The sequence below is a fragment of the Macaca fascicularis genome, chromosome 19, assembly GCF_037993035.2.
Source record: "Macaca fascicularis isolate 582-1 chromosome 19, T2T-MFA8v1.1".
NCBI lineage: Eukaryota > Metazoa > Chordata > Mammalia > Primates > Cercopithecidae > Macaca > Macaca fascicularis.
Window position 1 is genome coordinate 48,850,514 of NC_088393.1, and position 21,476 is coordinate 48,871,989.

Sequence of the window (21,476 nt, forward strand, 5' to 3'; positions counted from 1 at the left end):
AAGCCAAATGACTTGTCCAAGTCGACATAGTTAAGGGACAGAACCATTAGCTGTCCCCAGGTACATCTGGACATAAAGTCCATGCTTATGCCACTGTGTCAGCATCTCCAAAAACTGATTTTAGGCGAAATGTAAGTAAGCTTTTTAAAACCTTTAATACTTATGTGCTTATTTTAATACACGTTGAGAAAAAAATTAAGCACAGATCAAATCTGTAACTTCATGGACAATATTGCATAAGACAAGGATGTTTTGTCTCCAACTCCTGGCCTCAAGCCATCCTCCCACCTCAGCCTCTTGAGTAGCTGCGATCACAGATCTGAGTCACCGATCCCTACTAGGACAGGAGGTTTTGTAAACTAAATGTATTTAGAAAAAATGATGAAATACATAATAATAAAGGTGGTACAAGCTGGAGAGAAAATCATAAAGTCAGCCTAGAAATGTCTGGTGTGTGGATGACATAAAGCTACAGCACCATACAGCTTCATTCTCAGTTACTCCAAAGAAATTAGAGTCACATAGCTCTGCAGAAAGAACAACTCAGAATCTTAGACTCGGACGTTAGCCCTAGATGTGTCCATTTCTAGGACCCCGGACGTCTCTGTGACCTCCTTGCTGGGAGTAAATCCAATCTTCCCAGACATGTGAGAAGACCCTGCACACACAAAGGGGTTTCTCTGTCACTGAGAAAATAACACCACGTTCAGGGACCCCCAGGGACTCTCCATGGTGCTGACAGACCCACAGTCAAGGCATAGCAGAGGTCCACGCTGGGGAGGGAGGATCGTCCTGCTACGAGACAGGGGTCCAAATAAGCCTTGCTTCTCAGAGCCTGGTCTGGGGCACTCAAATGTAGACAGAAGGGAAAAAGGAAGAACAGAAAAGGAGGCAAAACTGAGACGGGAGGGGACAGAGAAGTGACCGGGGCAGAGCTTCACCCATGACCCTGGAAAGTGCTCCTGCCCTGGGAGGAAGCTCAGCACAGAAAGAGGAAGGAAAGCAGAGCCTACAGTCACAGCAGCCCTGACGGAGCATTCCTGGAGCCCAGGCTCTTTTCCACAGAGGAGGAAAGAGCAGGCAGCAAAGACCATGGGGCCCCCCTTGGCTGCTCCCCACAGAGAATGCATCCCCTGGCAGGGGCTTCTGCTGGCAGGTGAGTGGAGGATTCCTGGGAGTGGGCAGGAGGAGGGATCACAGAGAATGGCTGGGGTCTCCTGGGGAGGACGAGGCTCTGAAAGGGGACAGAGGGCTTCTGCTGGAGCCTCAGGGGAGAGAACATCAGAGAGGGACACGGGTCACAACAAGACAATCACATTGAGCTGGGATTGATAAGACGGAGGAAAATCAGTTCATCATGTTTTCCAAGTTAATCATTACTGGTCACTACAAGTAGAAAATGATAAGAATAAGAATTAATCGCCGGGCGCGGTGGCTCAAGCCTGTAATCCCAGCACTTTGGGAGGCCGAGACGGGTGGATCACAAGGTCAGGAGATTGAGACCATCCTGGCTAACACGGTGAAACCCCGTCTCTACTAAAAAAATACAAAAAAACTAGCCGGGCGATGTGGCGGGCGCCTGTAGTCCCAGTTACTCCGGAGGCTGAGGCAGGAGAATGGCGTCAACCCGGGAGGCGGAGCTTGCAGTGAGCTGAGATCCGGCCACTGCACTCCAGCCTGGGCGACAGAGCGAGACTCCGTCTCAAAAAAAAAAAAAAAAGAATAAGAATTAATCAGGATGACACTTTAAATAAAAATATAACCAGGGCACTAAACCCTGCCCTCAACCACCAACCACAAGTTGCAAAATAACCACCACTCATTAACTCACCCACGAGTATTTGCAATCAAATTTTAGGCACTGGCATACAACAAATATCAGACAAGTCTCTGTGTTCAAAGAGCTCACACTCTCGCGAGGATGAAGACAGACACCCAAAGAGATCTAGAATGTGAGGTCAGGTGTTGACAAGAGCCCCGGAGGGAACAGAGCAGAAAAAGGTCAGAAAGGGAAGACCCAGGGTCTCTAGAGGAGGTGTCAGGGGAGGGGTCTCCCTAAGATGCCCTGATGTGAGCAGGACCTGAGGCCAGCGGGGAGGGAGCCGTGCAGACACCTGGGGAAGGGGATTCCAAACAGGAAAATGCCAAGGTCAGAGGTGCTGAAGGGAGAAAGGTCACACTACCGACCTTGACCAAGTGGACACACATACACTCTCCAAGGCTGAGGGGTGAAGAGACTCTCTCAGGACCCAGGGCCCCATCTTTCCACCCCAATACGTAGGTCCTAATACTGACCGAGGCTTTCTCCCTCCTAGCTTCACTTCTAACCTTCTGGAGCCCGCCCACCACTGCCCAGCTCACTATTGAATCCAGGCCGTTCAATGTCGCAGAGGGGAAGGAGGTTCTTCTACTCGCCCACAATCTGCCCCAGAATACTTTAGGCTTCAACTGGCACAAAGGGGAAAGAGTGGATGCCAAACGTCTAATTGTAGCATATGTAATAGAAACTCAACAAACTACCCCAGGGCCCGCACACAGCGGTCGAGAGATGATATACTCCAATGCATCCCTGCTGATCCAGAACGTCACCCAGAATGACACAGGATCCTACACCCTACAAGTCATAAAGGAAGATCTTGAGAATGAAGAAGCAACTGGCCAGTTCCGGGTATACCGTGAGTGATTCCCCATGACCTCTGGGTGTTGGGGTCAGTTCTACTTCCCACATACGGGCTTGTCAGGCCTGGGCTGTGCCTGTGTCCTCTCTGCATTACATCTTGTGTTGGGGTTTGGGCTTTTAGTGCAGGACACACACAGGGGAGATAAACTTCAACAGATCAGAATTATTTTCCTGCATCCAGACCCTACAGACACTCAGGGCAGAAGAAGGAGTCTGATGGGGGCACTCAGCAGGGGGAGGTCAGTGTCAGCCAAGCACCCCGTGCCCTCTCCATGGACCTGACCCTAGGAAAGACCCTGGAGAACTGGGTCAGGGCCTGGCCTACGGGCCCCCCTAGGATCGTCACAGAGAAGCTCAGCTCTTCCCAGAGCTGAGCCCCTGTGCAAATCCCTGTCCCAGATTCCTGACTCCAGGTGACCCTGGGGACCTTAGGGATCCTGTGCCAGGGCTGGGTGAGACCTCCTGGGCAGGGCTGACTGGGAGCAAGATTTTACCAGCTGTCTGAGGGTCGTGGCTCCTGGAGTTGGTCACCAGCCAGGGTCCAGCCCCAAGAACCTCTTCTGGGCAAGGACAGGGCCTCATCCTTCACCTTAGACTCAGCATGGAGTGAACAGATGGACGAGATGACTAGGGCAGGAGCCCACTGCCCAGGGGAACTTAGATGACTCCATGGGAAGTTCAATATCCCCAGGGGGAGAAAAAGAAGAGAGAAGATGCTCCCGGCAGCTCCTTTTCCACAAGGGATCAGGCCCAGGGACCTCTCTTTTGGAGGCAAATAAGCACAGATGCTGTTCATTTGGGCAGCTCCTCTATACACAGCTGAGGTCAAGTAATTCTAAATATTTTGAGATTAATTCACAAACAACCTCACAGTCAAATAGCACTTATCCTACTTATTGAAAAAAAAATTGAGGAACAGGGAGACACAGCCACCAACTAGGGTCACACAAGTCATAGGTGTCAGATTAGAGTCATACGAGGTCTCTGCAGCCACAGCTGCCTCTTCTCCACCAGGGGATGGCTGGAGCTATCATTAGACATCTGCAGACCTGAGACCTGTCATAAGTCCTCTTTCTTTTTTCTTGGGCATCCACAACTCAGAAGGGGAGATTTTGGTCTGGAGAGTGAGGGACAAGTGGAAAATTAATCAATTTTTCCTGATATAGTTTGGATGTTTATCCCCTCCAAATCTCACATTGAAATGTGATCCCCAACATTGGAGGTGAGGATGTTTATCTCCTCCAAATCTCACGTTGAAATGTGATCCCCAACGTTGGAGGTGAAGATGTTTATCTCCTCCAAGTCTCACGTTGAAATGTGATCCCCAACGTTGGAGCTGAGGATGTTTGTCTCCTCCAAATCTCACATTGAAATGTGATTGCCAGAGTTGGAGGTGAGGATGTTTATCTCCTCCAAGTCTCACGTTGAAATGTGATCCCCAACGTTGGAGGTGAAGATGTTTATCTCCTCCAAGTCTCACGTTGAAATGTGATCCCCAACGTTGGAGGTGAGGATGTTTATCTCCTCCAAATCTCACATTGAAATGTGATTGCCAGAGTTGGAGGTGAGGATGTTTATCTCCTCCAAGTCTCACTTTGAAATGTGATCCCCAATGTTGGAGGTGAGGATGTTTATCTCCTCCAAGTCTCACGTTGAAATGTGATCCCCAACGTTGGAGGTGAGGATGTTTATCTCCTCCAAATCTCACATTGAAATGTGATTGCCAGAGTTGGAGGTGAGGATGTTTATCTCCTCCAAGTCTCACGTTGAAATGTGATCCCCAACGTTGGAGGTGAAGATGTTTATCTCCTCCAAGTCTCACGTTGAAATGTGATCCCCAACGTTGGAGGTGAGGATGTTTATCTCCTCCAAATCTCACATTGAAATGTGATTGCCAGAGTTGGAGGTGAGGATGTTTATCTCCTCCAAGTCTCACTTTGAAATGTGATCCCCAATGTTGGAGGTAAGGATGTTTATCTCCTCCAAGTCTCACGTTGAAATGTGATCCCCAGCGTTGGAGGTGAGGATGTTTATCTCCTCCAAGTCTCACGTTAAAATGTGATCCCCAATGTTGGAGGTGAGGCCTGGTGGGAGGCACTCAGATCATGGGGGCCGTTTCTCACCATCCCCTTGGTGACAAGTCAGTTCTCACTCTGAGTTCACAGATCTGGTTCTTTAAAAGTGTGTGGCACCTCCACACTCTCTCTTGCTCCTGCTTTTGCCACATGACACCACCTGCTCCCCCTTCTCCTTCCACCATGATTGCAAGCTTGCTGGGCCTCACCAGAAGCCAAGCAGATGCTGGTGCCATGCCTGTACAGCCTGCAGATCCCTGCCCCAATTAAATATCTTTTCCTTATAAATTACCCAGCCTCAGACATTTCCTTATAGTAACGAAAAGTAGCCTAACACATTAGCCTAACCTGGAACTAAATCCCTTGTGTCAACAGAGTCAGTGCCAGGAATGTCCGGGCCTCCCTCTCAGATGCGCACCACTGCCCTCACTCGACCCGAAATCCTATGTTTCCTGGTGTGTCAGTGTCACCCCTACGAGAGGATAAAGAAACAACCTTGCTTTCACTCCCCACTCACACCCTGCACCAGCGCAGGGCCCAGTGAGAGACACACACTCAGTAGTTCTCTGATGAAGGAGGGAAGGAATGAATGATGAATAATTCATAAACTCTTCAGAGACCGGATCTTGGATGCAGAATCCTAGAAGGTTCTGGCCACACCTGTTTCCTGTCCCTCCAGGGGCCAGGATCCTTGTTGCATTCCTCTAACCCCTGTCCCTAAAGCTACCCCAAGAACCACATCTCATGGGACTCTGGCACAGCTCATCTGTGGGAAGGTTTTCAGGGCTCCCTGGTCCTGGTTCCAGAATAACCAGGGGTCTCCTGGCCCCTGGGGTCCATGAGGTCACTGTAGTCCCCACAGCTCACTGCCATGTAATCTCTGACTATCTCTGCTCCCCCTTGTCCCTTATCTTCATCCCCCTTCACAACAGTGAGGATACCCCTGCCCTGCACAGCTTCCTCCACCATTAGGTATTCCCCAGTAACTCCCTCTAACAAGACTGGCTGTTCTGTTCCCTTCCCACTCACACTGTGGCCTGGCCCAACTCCGGGACAATAAAAAAAAAAAAGGCACAGAAATCAGCTGGATCAGAGCCTCTGCCAGGCTTCATCATGAGCCAGTGTCCCCAGGTCACCAGGAGAACGAGCTTCCACTGTGTCCCCACCCAGGGCTCCATGAGGCCAACACATGGAACAGGCCACAGGACAGGGACGAGTGACTCCTCCACCTACTCTTGTAATTGCCCAGTAGGTTCTTCCTGCCACTGCACTGACAAAACCAATTCACCGAGACCACGATATTGCAGTCAAGATCGAGTTTAATTAATGCTAAGTGAGCCAAACAGCAAGACAGGAGTTTATTATTACTTAAATCAGCCTCCCTGGAGGCTTGAGGTTAGAGTTTTTCATGGCTAGTCTGATGGCAGGGGACTAGGGAATGGGGAATGCTGATTGGTTGGGGATAAAATCATAGGGATGTGGCAACTGATCCTGGCGTGCTGAAACTGCCTTTGAGTGGGGGCCACAAGACCACTGACTGAATCATGGGTCTTGGTCCAGGTGGAGTCAGTCAGTTGCCAGAATGCAAAAGTCTGAGAAACATCTCAAAAGACCAATCTCAGGTTCTACAATAGTGATGTTATCTATGGGAGCAATTAGGGAAGTCACAAATCTTGTGACTTCTGGACACATGCGTCCTGAGGAGTCAGGGACTGCAGAAACTATGCCTACATTTTAGCACAATTCGGGCCCCTCCCGTAATGCTAATCTCGTAATGTTTCATTAGTTTTACAAAGGCAATCCCTGACAAAGAGGGAGTTAGTTTTAGGGAGGGACTATAATCATCCTTGCTTCAAAGTTTCACCGTGTTAGCCAGGATGATCTTGATCTCCTAACCTCATGATCCACCCACCTCGGCCTCCCAAAGTGCTGGGGTTACAGGCATGAGCCACCAGGCCCGGCCTGAAACAGCAAAGTTTTAAAACAGTGGGAAAAGGCCAGGCGCGGTGGCTCATGTCTGTAATCCCTGCACTTTGGGAGGCTGAGGCAGGTGGATCACCTGAGGTTGGAAGTTTGAGACCAGCCTGGCCAACATGATGATACCCCGTCTCTACAAAAAATACAAAAAATTAGCCAGGCATGATGGCAGGCGCATGTAATCCCAGCTACTCAGGAGGCTGAGGCAGGAGAATCGCTTGAAACCAGGAGGTAGAGGTTGCAGTGAGCCAAGATAGTGCGATTTCACTCCAGCCTGGGCAGCAAAAGCGAAACTCTGTCTCCCAAAAAAAAAAAAAAAGAGTGGGGAAAAAATGTGGAACAGCATATCCAACTTCATATTCAATATTTTGTATTGACAATGGCATGTTTTATATTTTGTAGTTGTGGGACAACTATAAAAGCTGTAACATACATGTAATGGGATACTGGTGGTTCCTGGGACCAGGTGGAGCTGGCCAGCCCTGTGCTGTCTGATGGGCTCACTGCCTGTTCCACACACACCTGTGTCCCTCGTAATGATGCCATTATCATAAGATGGGGTCTTCAGGTGGGGAGATGCACAAGCCGCTGGCATCGCACTTAGACTCTGCCCAATTCGAGATAATTTAATCAAACTCTAGTTGTGTTTCCTGAGGTCTAGAGAAAAGGAGGAAGGCGTTTCATATGACTGTTTTGGACCCCTTCCCATTTTGCCTAACTCTGCACAGGAAACTGAGATGAGTGTTCTTTCTAAATTTACTGACGTAACACACATCACATCTCCTAATTTGGGATTATTCTTCTCTATGTATTATTGAGACATCTCAGACGTTCCCTCTGACCAGTTCTGTCTTCCTAACAGGACTCACAATTCTCTCTCTACCCAGAGAGTCACTGATTTCAAACCAAAGTCAGCATCTTTCTTTGAGCTTAACATGATTATGCTGGTCTTCAGCGTTTAGCAGGCCAAAACCTTATTGTGTTATCAAGAGAAATACTACAGCCAGCAATTGCCTTAGATCTTTAGACCGTTAATAATAATTTCCACTGATAGAAAAAAGTTTAATATTTCCCCCAAATTTCTTTTTTCTCACTACAGTAAGAACATAACTCCTTTGTTTAAACTCCTGACAAATTTTTAAGGGCAAAATGGACTATTACAAATGGGGAATCCCAAATCCAAAAATCCAAAATGCAAAATGCTCCAATATCCAAAACTTTTTGACCACTGGCATGATGTTCAAAGGAAGTGCTCACTGGAGCATTCTGAAATTTTGGATTTTCAGATTTGGGATGATAAGCTGATACTTGTAATACAAATATTCCAAAATAAAAAATAATCAGAAATCCAAAACACTTCTGCTCTTATGCATAAGAGATACCCAAACTCTATTAACTATAGACACCAAGGTGTACAGCAGATCTCTAGAACCTCCATATCTTACATAACTGAAACTGCACACCCAAGGAACAACTTCCGCCCAGCCCTTGGAAATCACCATTCTGCTCTTTTATTTTTTTCTCTTTTCTTTTTTTTTTTTTTTGAGATAGAGTTTTACTCTTGTCACCCAGGCTGGAGCACACTGGTGTGATCTAGGCTCACTGCAACCTCCGCCTCCCAGGTTCAAGCAATTCTCCCTAGCCTTTTAAGTAGCTGGGATTATAGGCGTGCCACCACACCCAGGCAATTTTTGTATTTTTAGTAGAGACGGGGTTTCTCCATGTTGGCTAGGCTGGTCTCGAACTCCTGACCTCAGGTGATCTGCCCACCTCAGCCTCCCAAAGTGCTGGGATTACAGGCGTGAGCCACCGTGCCCAGCCTTCTACTATAACTTTTATTTACTCACTGTATCATATCAGTCACCATGACACACCTGGAAGGAACAACCTCACCTTGTAATTCTGAGACCTCAGCACCTGCGTGTTCTAGGTGAGGACCCCAAGGTCAGCCAGGCAGTCAGCCATCAGGGAAGGAACAGGAGAGGTGCCAGGGGATGTGACTCCTGGTCCTTGTCTGTCCACCACCCAATGCTGCTGTTCAATTCACAATTGGGAAAGTCTCTGCTTCTTTCACAGCCAGGCAGCCTCACAGGCTCTGAGCCCTCAGATGGTCATGCATCTGTCTGTGACACACATGTCTGTCTTGGTCTTTTTTGTTGTTGTTTCTTTGTTTTGTTTGTTTTGAGAGATGGAGTCTCGCTCTGTCGCCCAGGCTGGAGTGCAGTGAAGCAACCGCATCTCACTGCAAGCTCTGCCTCCTGGGTTCACACCATTCTCCTGCCTCAGCCTCCTAAGTAGCTGGGACTACAGGTACCCGCCACCACGCCTGGCTAATTTTTTGTATTTTTAGGAAAGACGGGATTTCAGCATGTTAGCCAGGATGGTCTCAATCTCCTGACCTCGTGATCCACCCGCCTCGGCCTCCCAAAGTCCTGGGATTACAGACGTGAGCCACCGACCCAGCCCTGTCTTAGTCTTTTAAGGAGTGGGGTTGGCCAAAAAATAGGAGATGTTGATTCTGATTAAAATATGCCTGTGGAGGAATCACAGGTGCCACACAGGGCAATCTTCTCTCTGTTATCTGCACAGCGGAGTTGCCCAAGCCCTCCATCACCAGCAACAACTCCAACCCTGTGGAGGACAAGGATGCTGTAGCCTTCACCTGTGGATCTGAGGCTCAGGACCCAACCTACCTGTGGTGGGTAAATGGTCAGAGCCTCCCGGTCAGTCACAGGCTGCAGCTCTCCAATGGCAACAGGACCCTCACTCTACTCAGTGTCACAAGGAATGACACAGGACCCTATGAGTGTGAAATACAGAACCCAGCGAGTGTGAACTTCAGTGACCCAGTCACCCTGGATGTCCTCTGTGAGCATCTTCTGGTCCTCTGTGGCCCGGGCCACCAGCCCAAATCCACACAGCCAGAGGCCAGGCCTCTCAGTCCCTCTCAGCTCCAAGGACTCAGACTCTCACCCAGGTTGGCCATGACTTCCTGTCCCGAGCAAACCTGGGCAGACCCAGCCTTGACCAAGAATAGGAGAGGAGGGGCTGCTCCTGTCCTGGGAGGCTCAGGGTCCACAGCCTGTGATGGGAGAAACAGGTGAATGTCTCAGACCCAGATTCAGTGGATAGAGTGGGTTTCATTAGGACTTCAAGGTTGTGACTTGGCTTAGAGGGACACTGTGGCTCTTCCACAGACCAGCAGCTTCCCCTTCCCTCTGATGATATCATCTATGGCTTTATTCTCTTTGCTCCAGATGGACCAGGCATTCCCACCATTTCCCCCCCAGACTCCTATTATCACCCAGGGGCAAATCTCAACCTCTCCTGCCACGTGGCCTCTAACCCACCCACACAGTATTCCTGGTTTGTCAGTGGAATGCTCCAGCAACACACACAAAATCTCCTTATCGCCAACATCACAGTGGATAATAGTGGATCCTATGCTTGCCTCGCCCATAACTCAGCCACTGGCCTCAGTACAATCACAGTCAAGACAATCACAGTCTCTGGTAAGTGGATCCCTGGGGCACAGGCCCTAGGCCCTTGGTAGAGGCAGTCAGTTTTCTGAAAGAGCCTGGAAGCTTATTTCCCAGCCCATGTCTTGGACACAAGCAAATTCCAAACTCTACCCTGAGCCCTCTCACTCCATCTCTGCAGGACCCCTCCTCCCCTTGTTGTTCTGATTTCTCACAGCTGACCTTGGGGCCAGCCTGGAATGCTGTACAAATTTTGTTGTATCACAAGTTCTGTGACCTTCCTTGACTTACTGAAGTGCTATAAGTCTCAGATGCTAACTCTGCAGCTGGGGGTGATGCTCCTCTCCCTCAAGGTGATGGGAAGATGAGATGAGCTGTAGGTACGTTGGTACCCACTGTGCCTGGTACATGGAATTCCCCCAAAAACAGTCAATGAACAGCATCCCCACTCATCAGCATTGAGTTGATGGCGAGGGCCTGCCCTTTGTGAGTGTTACGGGATGGAAAAGGAAAAACAGAGGGAAGAGGCATGATGCGAGAAGAAGGAGGGACTAAAAGGCACAAGAGTAGGGTGAGATGTAAGCACATCTGGGAGAATGTATGAGTTGGTGCTGCCCAGTGTGGGAAGCCCACTGAAAATTGTGCCACTGTGGAAAGCAAGGGAATCCGTGATGAGGACAACACAACAGACCGCACTCAGGCCCCGTGGCATCTCCTTCTCCCCTGACCGCACACCTTCCCCGCAAGGCCCCGGTGGTTTCCTCTGGGATAGACTTTGCCTTCTTCTTTCTGCAGAAGAAAATGCCCCAGGCCTTCCTGTGGGGGCCGTCGCCAGCATGGTGACCGGGGTCCTGGTCGGAGTGGCGCTGGTGGCCGCCTTGGTGTGTTTCCTGCTCCTTGCCAAAACTAGAAGGTACCGTAGCTTTTTCCCATCCTCCTCCCACCCCCTAGGCTGACTCTAGGCCAGGAGAAAGGAGACCTTGTCCCGTATTCACGACCAGGCTCTCCATGGCCTCCCAAGTCCCCAGGGATCCTTCCCTGTTATTCCACAGCTCCCCCCTCGTCAGCTCCTGACCCTAGGTTGCTGCCTCGACAGCTTCCTCCTCTGTGAATTCGGCCTAGTTAAGGCCCCACCCCTGAGTGTGGCCCTAGTTCCCTCACACAGCAAAGCCACAGCTGCCTGGAGGGAGGGAGAGAAGGAGGGAGGGAGGAAGGGGGGGTCTGTAATTGGTACCTCCCGCTGTTCATTGAATCCACCCACACAGTGATGGGGATTTCCTGGTTCCAGATCCTGGGCATCGTCACACAATGGGGAGTGGACCAGCCTGGACAAGCTGGGTGGGGTCAGTGCCCCCCATGGCTGATGTAGTAACCATAGGCCCTGAGGTGTGAGATGGGAGAACCTGGGCCTCACACCAGCATGTCCTGGAGCATCCTTTGTGTCTCTTGCCAAGCGGTTGAGAGAGAGGACAAGGACACTGTCCCATTTCAGCATCACCACTCAGGACACTGAGTTCCAGGAGAATTCAAGACACTTGCAGTCCCCTCCGTGTCCTGCACAAGTGGCCCTGTTTTCCCTCTGGGGCCTTGACCCTTCCTCTCAGGCAAACCCGCGTGGTCTGGTTCCTTCCTTGGGTCCTCAGTCCCTTTCCTGGGTCCCTGGGTCAATGTTCTCCTGGCCCAGCATCTGCCTGAGGGTCCTTCCCCTCTGCTCAGGACAGATGTGGCTTCCTAAAGCCTCTCCTCAGCTACCCTCTGCTGGGCTCCCCCTAACACAAACCTGAGGGAGACAGGAGGTCTCCATGCCCGTCCTTGAAAATGGGGTTCCCTTCTTGTCCCCTGTTCTAACTCCAAAATTGTGGCTTTTAACCCGGTACCCTCCCAAAGGACCCTGACCTTTCCTAGAACCAGCATCCAGCACGACCTCAAGGAGCAGCAGCCCCAAGTCCTTGCCCCTGGTGAGTGTCCTCTCAGCCCAGGTGTGTCTGGGAACCCCTAGGCCAACCCCACAGTGTCCGCTCCTGCCAGTCACTCCCAGGGAGGCTCTGATCCTTTCCCGGGGGCTGCAAAGAGGATCTCATAAAACATCAAACAGGGGGCCCCAACTGGCCGGGTCAGCCCTGACCTGTGGGCTCTGGGTCAGGGGTCACCTCCCCAACCTCAGCTGCTCAGGTATCTTAGAGCTGAGGACACCCCACGCCTTCCTGGAGAGGGGGAAAGGCTCTCCTCCCACCCTGCTGCTCACTCCTGTCTCTGTTTCCAGGCCGTGGTCCCTCCCACAGCTCTGCCTTCTTGGTAAGCCTGTCCCCTCCCAGCCCCTTTCTACTGGGGTCCCAGCTGTGCAGGCTCTGGGCAGAGGGACCATCAGCCCCCGAGCACAGCACAGACCCACCTTCCCCAGAACACACAGGACAAGGCTAGCCCTGCCCTGCCCAGGAGCTCGGCCTCCCTACAGGGCCGGGACCACCCACGCCCTGTGCTGACCCCTCCTTGGGACCCTCCATCGCCTGAGGAGACCCCTGGAGTCTGGCAGGTGCAGAGTGGACACTGGGACCGTCAGTCAGGGGCCCACATTAACAAGGGTGCGGGGTGGGCCCAGCCAGGAAAAGGGTCAGGGTGCTGTGTCCACACTGGGAGGCTGAGCTCAGGGGCAGAGCTGGTCACTCCTGAGGGGAAATGACCAGAAATAGACACAGGGAAGTAAATCCTGGTCAATCAGAGACAGGAAACTTGCAGGCTTGGCCTCCATGACCCTCCATCCCTGTCCACAGATGTCCTCCCTCTCCGCTGCCCAGGCCCCCCGACCTGGCCCCAGGACAGCTGCTCCCATCTATGAGGTGAGTGTGGGCCACGGATGTTCTGGTCCCACAGGCCCCAGGGGACCCAGGATCTGTCCCGACTGGCACCGGCTGAGCTCTGAGATCTAGGAAATTGCTGTGAAAATAAGAACAGGGGGTGGTGAGCAGAAGAGGGAGGGGCCTGGGAGCAGGAACCCCCTGAGCACAGCCAGGTTCATGGCTGGGCCCAGAGCCTGGGAGACACCAGACCCTGTTCTGAGAAGGCTACAGGGGTTTAGGCCTCTTCTCTGTTTTTGCAGGAAATGCTAAAACATGACACAAATGTTTACTGCCGGATGGACCGCAAAGGAGATGTGGCTTCTTAGGTTCCTTTGGGAGCTGCTCCTGTGGGTTGATGGAGCATCCCGACCCCCCAGCCCTGGGGATGGGGAAGGACATGGAGCCTGAGCCAGAGAACCAGCTCTGAGTCCTGAAAAGACACTGGGGCCTGGGGATAGGGAGGGATGGAGGGTCCCTGTTGAATATCTGAGGACCCCGACAGGCTGCCCTGGGCTCTGGGTGGGCCAGGACAAAGGCCTCCCATCACCACAGGAAGCAGAGGCTTGCAGAGTAAGTGAATGTCACCCAGGGTCACCTGGAAAGGATCTCAATAAACAAGACCCTTCCTCTCATTGGCTCTTTTTCTGCTCATGGGAACTTTGCAAAAATTCACCTGAAACTCCATATCTATTCTCTCCTGGTCACACAGGGAAAATGTCATCTCCAACTTATTTCAACCCCAGTCTCTCTTTCCCTAGGAGGCAGAAATAGGGGGTTGGGAGTCAGAATGGGGGGGACCCTACACAGGAAAGGGCGGGATTCACAGGAGCACTGCCCAGCCAGCCGAGCTCTCGGCTGTCCTCACACTGCCCCAGGGACCTACAGTGCCTAGCCCTGGCCACTGGGTTTACTCTCTGTCCAAAAGGCCAGCGCTCAGGACATCTTTACTCATTTTAGGGGATACACAGAGGGGCTGTCAGAGTAATCAAGGGGAGGACAGACCCAGAATTTAGTCCTGGAGTAAGATCCTCCCAGACACTACCTGGGACTCTAGCCCATCATTTCCCATCGGTTCCCACTTTACCCCCTGGCATGGATCTCACTGCAATCCTCCTCTCCACACAGGGGCTTCCAGGTCAGAGACACAGCGCTGTCTCACCTAAAGCTCACGCAGTCTCCCGTGGCAATGGGACCACCTGTCTCCTCTTCTCCTTGGCCTGCAGGGCCCTCCACTCAGGCCTCACCTGCAGCTCCACCACATACCTGGGCCAGAGGTTCTCTGTCCTTCCTGAGGGCCCCGGGGAGTGTAATGATCTCATGGAGGTTCACTCAGACCAGATGCCACCTTCCCACAATCAGGCTGGTCCCTGCACTAAAGCACAGAACCATGCTTCCTGAGGATGTTCTGCCACTGCCCAGGGTTGTTTGCCATGAGATGGGAAAAGGAAAAACAACCTGTAAATTTACATCAGGATTTAGCTCTAAATGACTCCTTAGCCCGCCTGCACACGTCGTCAGATGAGACAAGGTGACATCTCTTGTGTCAGTTTCCTGTTGATGCTGTGACAAATTCCCACAGGCCAGGCATGTTGGTGTGTGCCTTGGTCCCAACTACTCAGGAGGCTGAAGCGGGAGGATCGCTTGAGCCCAGGAGGTTGAGGCTGCGGTGAGCTCTGATCACACCACTGCATGCCGGCCTGGGCAACAGAGATGACAACTCCATTGCTAAACTTAGTGGCATAAAACAACAACAATGTGTCCACTTGGCTGTGTTCTTCCTGGCAGCTCCAGGGAAAAGTCTGCTCCCTCACCTTTTCCGATTACTAGAGGCTGCCTGCATCCTTAACTTTGGCCCCTTCCTCCATCTTCAAAGCGAGAAGTACAGCATCTTGAAACGTCTCTGTGCTGTGCCTCCATCCTCACTGACTTCCCTGCCTCCCTCTCTTGTAAGGAAGGGACCTGTGGTTATTTTGGACCCACCTGGATAAACCGCAATAATCTCTCCATGTCATTATCCTTCATTTATCTGCTAAGTGTCTTTTACCATGTGCTGTATTCACACATCTTGGGATGAGGATGTGTGCATCTTTGAGAGGTGCTTGTTCTATCCATCACTCCTCTCAAAGCCATTTTATCATGATTGTTCACTACAAACTACACATGGGCACCTGGATAGGGTTATCCTGACTGTGGCGTCAGTTTTTGTAGTGACATCCCCAGCATCATCCAAGTCCTGAGAGAGGGAGACGGAGGGCTCTCCATGCCCCTAGTACCTCTCCACCTTCTCCTCAGTGACAAGCTCAGTTGTTAAGAATGAGAGATGTGGCCGGGTGTGATGTCTCACACCTGTAATCCCAGCACTTTGGGAGGCCGACGGGAGTGGATCACCTGAGGTCACGAGTTTGAGACCAGCCTGACCAACATGCCGAAACTCTGGCTCTACTAAAAATACAAAAATTAGCCAGGCGTGGTGGCACATGCCTGTAATCCCAGCTACTCGGGAGGCTGAGGCAAGAGAATCACTTGAACCCGGGAGGTGGAGGTTGCAGTGAGCCAAAATCATGCCACTACACTTCAACCTGGTTGACAGAGTGAGACTCCATCTCAGAAGAAAAAAGAAAAAGAAAAAAGAAAGGAAAAGAAAAAAGAAAAGAAAAACAAACAATAAAAGAGATGTGACTGGAAGATCACAACTCATCAGCCCTTCAATAGTTCATGGACATCAGCACCATGGATAGTGACCCTGGAAGGGTCATCTGCAAACACTGCTGCAGGGAGCACACAGATGGGAAGAAGAAACTACCGGAAAAAGCCGCCCCGTCTGTTCTGCCTGAGAAAGACGCAATGAGGGAGAACCTGATTCTTTTATAATGTGTTTGTCATGAGCCCTGTGCACATGACTAAATGTTAGGGTTGTTGGCAAGGGTTGTTGACACCCCTGGCAGGGCTGATTTCTGTAGCCAAAGTATGACCTTGGAGAGGCTGAGTCTGCTCCAGCTTCACAGTGAATGTCCCTACCTCTGAGACTCAAGCCATCGTCTCTGCCTACAACACAGTGGGAACTTTTCATGATTAACTTCCGACCCCAGTGCCTGACCTTGGAACCACTACCATCACCCAGCCTGGAGCACCCCTTGAGGACACCATCCTGTTCCCTGAGCTCAGCTAAGCCCCTGGAAAGCTGAGCTGTGCTGAGCCCCTAAACAATCCTCTCAGTGACTCCAGGCCAAGCCTCATGCCGCATATCAGAGGCCTTTGCCATCTGCTAGTCGTTCACACACAATCCTCCTGAGGGACAAGTGGGGGCCTGAACATCTGTCTCCCAGGGTAGGGCCCAAATTCCCCAGGAGACAAAAACAGACCAGAGTCCTCCCAGTCACCCTCACCCTCCTCATTCCCACCACTTCCCACCCACAGAGGCAAGTCTGGTCCTACAGACCCACCCCTGCCCTTCCCAAGAGCTCAGGTCCAGTCAGTCAGTGTCCCTGCAGGGCACACACACACACACCACTCAGAGTGCTCAGTGGAAGGGTCACCCAGGTCCCCACCGAGAGTCTCCCCTGCTTTGGATGGATCAGAATCCTCATCACATCCCACATCTGGGCAGTCACCAAGGTCCTCTCTGCCCTGTCCTCGCACCTACTGTCTGTCCTGGTCATCCTCGTCATCTTTTCTGAGCACAACCACAGCTCCTAACGGGTGGGGTTAAGGCTCCTGACAGATAGAGTTAAGACATAGGACCATGATTCTGGGGGCTTCTCAGGTCTTGCCTGTTATGTGAAATTAGCATACAATTTGTATGTTTACCTCATAATTTTAATGTGCACACCCTTTGATCATGAATTAGTCACATTAAGAAGAGCCTATCCTGAACCGTGAGTTCTAAGGAGGCCTGTCCTGGTATCTGCTAAGTCCAGTGACAAGCACCCAGTCTGGCACAAGCATGCTTCATAAATACATGTTGAATGAACGAGATCCTCTTACACCCTGCCCACTTCCCTCACTTATGTGACCAGACTGAAACTCCTAATGTATAGGAGAGAAAGGCAGAAACCCTGGAGACCAGTGAGAAAGCTCTTTTTTGAAACAGCAGCAAGTTCCAGGCCTCTAAAGACACTTCTGGACTTTACGTGGTGCAGAGAAAAAGACAAAACCAATATATTCCTTTCAAACACCTAAAGGGGGAGGGGCCATAGCCTAACTGAGAAAGAAAAAGACTAAGGTAAGGTACAGTTCTCCTAACCCACTTTGTTTCCAGACATCAAAAAAATACAGTTTGTGGTCTTGGACACTGATGTGGAAAAAAGTACAAACCAAAAACTGTGTTACTGCTAATTTCCTTAATTTCCTTGCTATGAGCAGTCACGAAATATCAATGTAAAACCATACATGCAAAGACGCACATTCAAAGAGCACTTCAGTGAACATTCACAGGATCAGTGTCAGAGGTCCGCAAACTAACTACATTTGTTTTAACTTTGAATTTTGAAATAATTGTAGATTCACAGAAACTTGAAAAAATAAAATGTACCTGGAGGCCCATCACCCTTCACCCAGCCTCCACCAATGTTCACATCTAGCATAACTATAATTCAATGTCAAAACCAGGAAAGTGACATTGGTACAATCCACAGAGCTTTTTTCAGATTTCACCAGTTATACATGCATATGTGTGCATGCATGCATGTGTGCATTTGTGTGTGGGTGTGCATGTGCAAGTGTGTGTCTCTATGCTGTGCCGCTACCACAATCACAGCACTATATGTTGCTACCCCTACATAACCACAATACCCTCCCTCTCCCATACCTACTTCTGGCAAGCACTAATCTAGTCTACATCTCTATAGTTATGTTATTTCAAGAATGTTACATAAACAGAATCATACAGTACGTATGCTTTTTTTACATACAAAGTATGTATGCTTTTTTTACATACAACAGAATTGTACAGTATGTATGCTGGACAACAGAGCGAGACTCCATCTCAAAAAATAAAAATAAATAAATAAACTAAAGTTTGTGTGTATATGTTTGTGTACAAACTCTCTTTGTATACAATTTGAAATTTTCTATATGAAAAGTTTTTTAAAAGAGAGAAAAAAAAATATCTAGCCCAGAGGAGAGAAAAAAACATAGCCCCAAAGTTTTTGGTTTTAGTTTTGGTTTTGTGTTTTTGAGACAGGGTCTCACTCTGTTGTCCGGGCTGGAGTGCAGTAGCATGATCACATCTCACTATAGCCTTGACTTCGTGCAGCCCAGAAGTTTTATCAGTGGTTTCTACAGAACTTTCATGATGGATCGTCTCAATCTTATACAAACTCTTCCATAGGGAAGAAAAAGAAGGACTATTTCCCCAACTCATTCTATTAGGTTAGCATAAACTTGACATTGAAACCAGAACCAAAAAAAGGTACGAAAGAGGAAATTATCAGGTCAATCACATTCACGAACGGAGATACATAAAAACCTTAAAAAGGCATTAGGAAATCAAATCAAGAGTATATTAAAAAATGAAACTCTACGACTGGGTTTTGTTTGTTCCAGGAAAAGCAAAGGTGATTTAACATTATAAATCTGTAAGTGGGCATTTCTGCCCATGGACGCCGCCAAAGAAGCATTGTTAAAGTCTCTCTTCTCCCTGCCATGTCTAAGTCAGAGTGTCCTAAAGAGCCCGAACAGCTGAGGAAGCTCTTCATTGGAGGGTTGAGCTTTGAAACAACTGATAAGAGCCTGAGAAGCCATTTTGAGCAATGGAGAATGCTCACGGACTGTGTGGTAATGAGAGATCCAAACAGCAAGCGTTCCAGGAGCTTCGGGTTTGTCATGTATGCCACTGTGAAGGAGGCGGATGCACCATGAATGCAAGGCCACACAAGGTGGATGAAAGAGTTGTACCAAAGAAAGCTGTCTCAAGAGAAGATTCTCAAAGACCAGGTGCCCATTTAACTGTGAAAAAAATATTTGTTGGTGGCATTAAAGAAGACACTGAAGGCCGGGTGCAGTGGCTCACGCCTGTAATCCCAGCACTTTGGAGGCCGAGGTGGGCGAATTACCCGAGGATCAGGAGTTCGAGACCAGCCTGACCAACATGAGAAACACCGTCTTTACTGAAAATGCACAATTAGCTGGGCGTGGTGGCGCATGCCTGTAATCCCAGCTACTCGGGAGGCTGAGGCAGGAGAATTGCTTGATCCTGGGAGGCGGAGGTTGCGGTGAGCCAAGATTGCACCATTGCACTCCAGCCTGGACGACGGAGTGAGACTCCATCTAAAAGGAAAAAAAAAGAAAAAGAAAAGGAGGAAGACACTGAAGAACATCACCTAAGAGATTATTTTGAACAGTATGGAAAAATTGAAGTGATTGAAACCATGACTGACCAAGGCAGTGGCAAGAAAAGGGGCTTTGCCTTTGTAACCTTTGATGACTATGACTCCGTGGATAAGATTATCATTCAGAAATACCATACTGTGAATGGTCACAACTGTGAAATTAGAAAAGCCCTATCAAAGCAAAAGATGCCTAGTGCTTCATCCAGCCAAAGATATTGAAGAGGTTCTGGAAACTTTGGTGGTGGTCATGGAGGTAGTTTCGGTGGGAATGACAACTTTGGTCATGGAGGAAACTACAGTGGTCGTGGTGGCTTTGGTGGCAGCTGTGTTGGTGGTGGACATGGTGGCAGTGGGGGTGGCTATAATGGATTTTGTAATGATGGAAGCAACTTTGGAGGTAGTGGAAGCTACCATGGTTTTGGCAATTACAACAATCAGTCTTCAAATTTTGGACCCATGAAGAGAGGAAACTTTGGAGGCAGAAGCTCTGGCCCCTATAGTTGTGGACGCCAATATTTGCCAAACCACGAAACCAAGGTGGCTAAGGCAGTTCCAGTAGCAGCAGTAGCTATGGCAGTGCCAGAAGATTTTCATTAGGAAACAAAGCTTAGCAGGAGAGGAGAGCCAGAGAAGTGACAGGGAAGCTACAGGTTACAACAGATTTGTGAACTCAGCCAAGCACAGGTGGCAGGACCTAGCTGCTACAAAGAAGACATGTTTTAGACAAATACTCATGTGTATGGGCAAAAAACTCGAGGACTGTATTTGCAACTAATTGTATAACGGGTTATTTTAGTCTCTCTTCTGTGGAAAGTGTAAAGCATTCCAACAAAGGGTTTTAATGTCAATTTTTTTTTTTTTTGCATCCATGCTGTTGATTGCTAAATGTAATAGTCTGATTTTGATGCTGAATAAATGTCTTTTTTTAAAAAAAAAAAGAAATCTATAAGTGGAAGGAGGCATGAGGGAGCTTCTAGGGTGCTAGGAAGGTTTTGTTTCCTGATCTAGCTACTATTTACATGGGTGTGTTCAATTTTTGAAAAGGCATCCAACAATACATTTATAATTTATGCACTTTTCTATATATAATGTATCCATTTTTAAGTAAAGTACATATTACTTGCCATATTAAGAGAATGAAGGGAAAACTCGTGACTATCTCAATACACGCAGAAAAATCATGTAATATTTCCTGAGCTGGGCGTGGGGCCTAATGACTATAATTCCAGCATTTGGGGAGTCTGAGGCAGGAGGACTGCTTGAGGCCAAAAGTTTGAGACCAGCCTGGGCAACATAGCAAGACTCTGTCTCTACAAAAAAAAAAAATCCAAAAACAACAAATAACTTTTGCCGTCCATTTCTTAAAAATATTATACTAGGATAGAAGAGAACTTCCTTACTCCGCTAAAGCACACCTACTCCCCAACCCCCAAAAAAGAGAGCAAAAAAAAAAAAACACCAAAAAAAATCATTGTTAATAGGAAAATGGCAACATTCCACGGAAAATCAAGGATAATCCAAGAGGGCCAAGCACAATGGTTCATGCCTGTAATCCCAACACTTTGGGAGGCTGAGGTGAGTGGATCACTTAAGGTCAGAAGTTCAAGACATGCCTGGCCAACATGGCGAAACATCATCACTACTAAAAATGCAAAAATTAAGGCCGGGTGTGATGGCTCATGCATGTTATCCCAGCACTTTGGGAGGCCAAGGTGGGCAGATCACTTGAGGTCAGGAGTTCGAGACCAGCCCAGCCAACATGGTGAAACCCCGTCTCTACTAAAAAGACAAAAATCAGCCAGGCTTGGTGGCACACACCTGTAATCCCAGCTACTCGGGAGACTGAGACACAAGAATTGTTGGAACCCAGGAGGCAGAGGCTGCAGTGAGCCAAGATTGTGCCACTGCGCTCCAGCCTGGGCCACAGAGTAAGACTCCATCTCAAATAAATAAATAAATAAATAAATAAACAGAAATTAGCCAGGTGTGGTGGCAGGTGCCTGTAGTCCCAGGTACTTAGGAGGCTGAGGCATGGGAATTGCTTGAACCCAGAAAGCAGAGGTTGCAGTGAGCTGAGATCACACCATTGCACTCCAGCC

The 21,476-nt window shown here is 49.3% G+C and overlaps 1 protein-coding gene and 1 pseudogene across 3 annotated transcripts; both read left to right on the plus strand.

Moving 5' to 3' along the window:
* Positions 1 to 984: 984 nt before the first annotated feature.
* Positions 985 to 13,680, plus strand: CEACAM3 (CEA cell adhesion molecule 3). Of its 3 annotated transcripts, XM_015442082.3 has the most exons (9): positions 985 to 1,156; positions 2,316 to 2,675; positions 9,322 to 9,600; positions 9,990 to 10,244; positions 11,007 to 11,124; positions 12,099 to 12,169; positions 12,475 to 12,506; positions 12,983 to 13,048; positions 13,309 to 13,680. In XM_015442082.3, the coding sequence occupies exons 1-9, from the start codon at positions 1,093 to 1,095 to the stop codon at positions 13,372 to 13,374; spliced, it is 1,311 nt and encodes a 436-aa protein (XP_015297568.3). In that variant the 5' UTR covers positions 985 to 1,092; the 3' UTR covers positions 13,375 to 13,680. The 3 variants fall into 3 exon arrangements, with proteins under 3 accessions (XP_015297568.3, XP_065391640.1, XP_015297569.3); XM_065535568.1 differs by lacking the exon at positions 9,322 to 9,600; XM_015442083.3 differs by lacking the exons at positions 9,322 to 9,600; positions 9,990 to 10,244.
* Positions 13,681 to 18,691: 5,011 nt separating this feature from the next.
* On the plus strand, positions 18,692 to 20,216 carry LOC102127233 (heterogeneous nuclear ribonucleoprotein A1-like; annotated as a pseudogene).
* Positions 20,217 to 21,476: the final 1,260 nt, after the last annotated feature.

What these genes read in the sequence shown, in the direction of transcription:
- CEACAM3 (XM_015442082.3), top strand. Translation starts at nt 1,093, where the DNA reads ATGGGGCCCCCCTTGGCTGCTCCCCACAGAGAATGCATCCCCTGGCAG. An exon ending in CAAGACAATCACAGTCTCTG is followed by an intron (nt 10,245 to 11,006) that starts GTAAGTGGATCC and finishes TTCTTTCTGCAG; the next exon opens with AAGAAAATGCCCCAGGCCTT. An exon ending in GCCCCAAGTCCTTGCCCCTG is followed by an intron (nt 12,170 to 12,474) that starts GTGAGTGTCCTC and finishes CTCTGTTTCCAG; the next exon opens with GCCGTGGTCCCTCCCACAGC.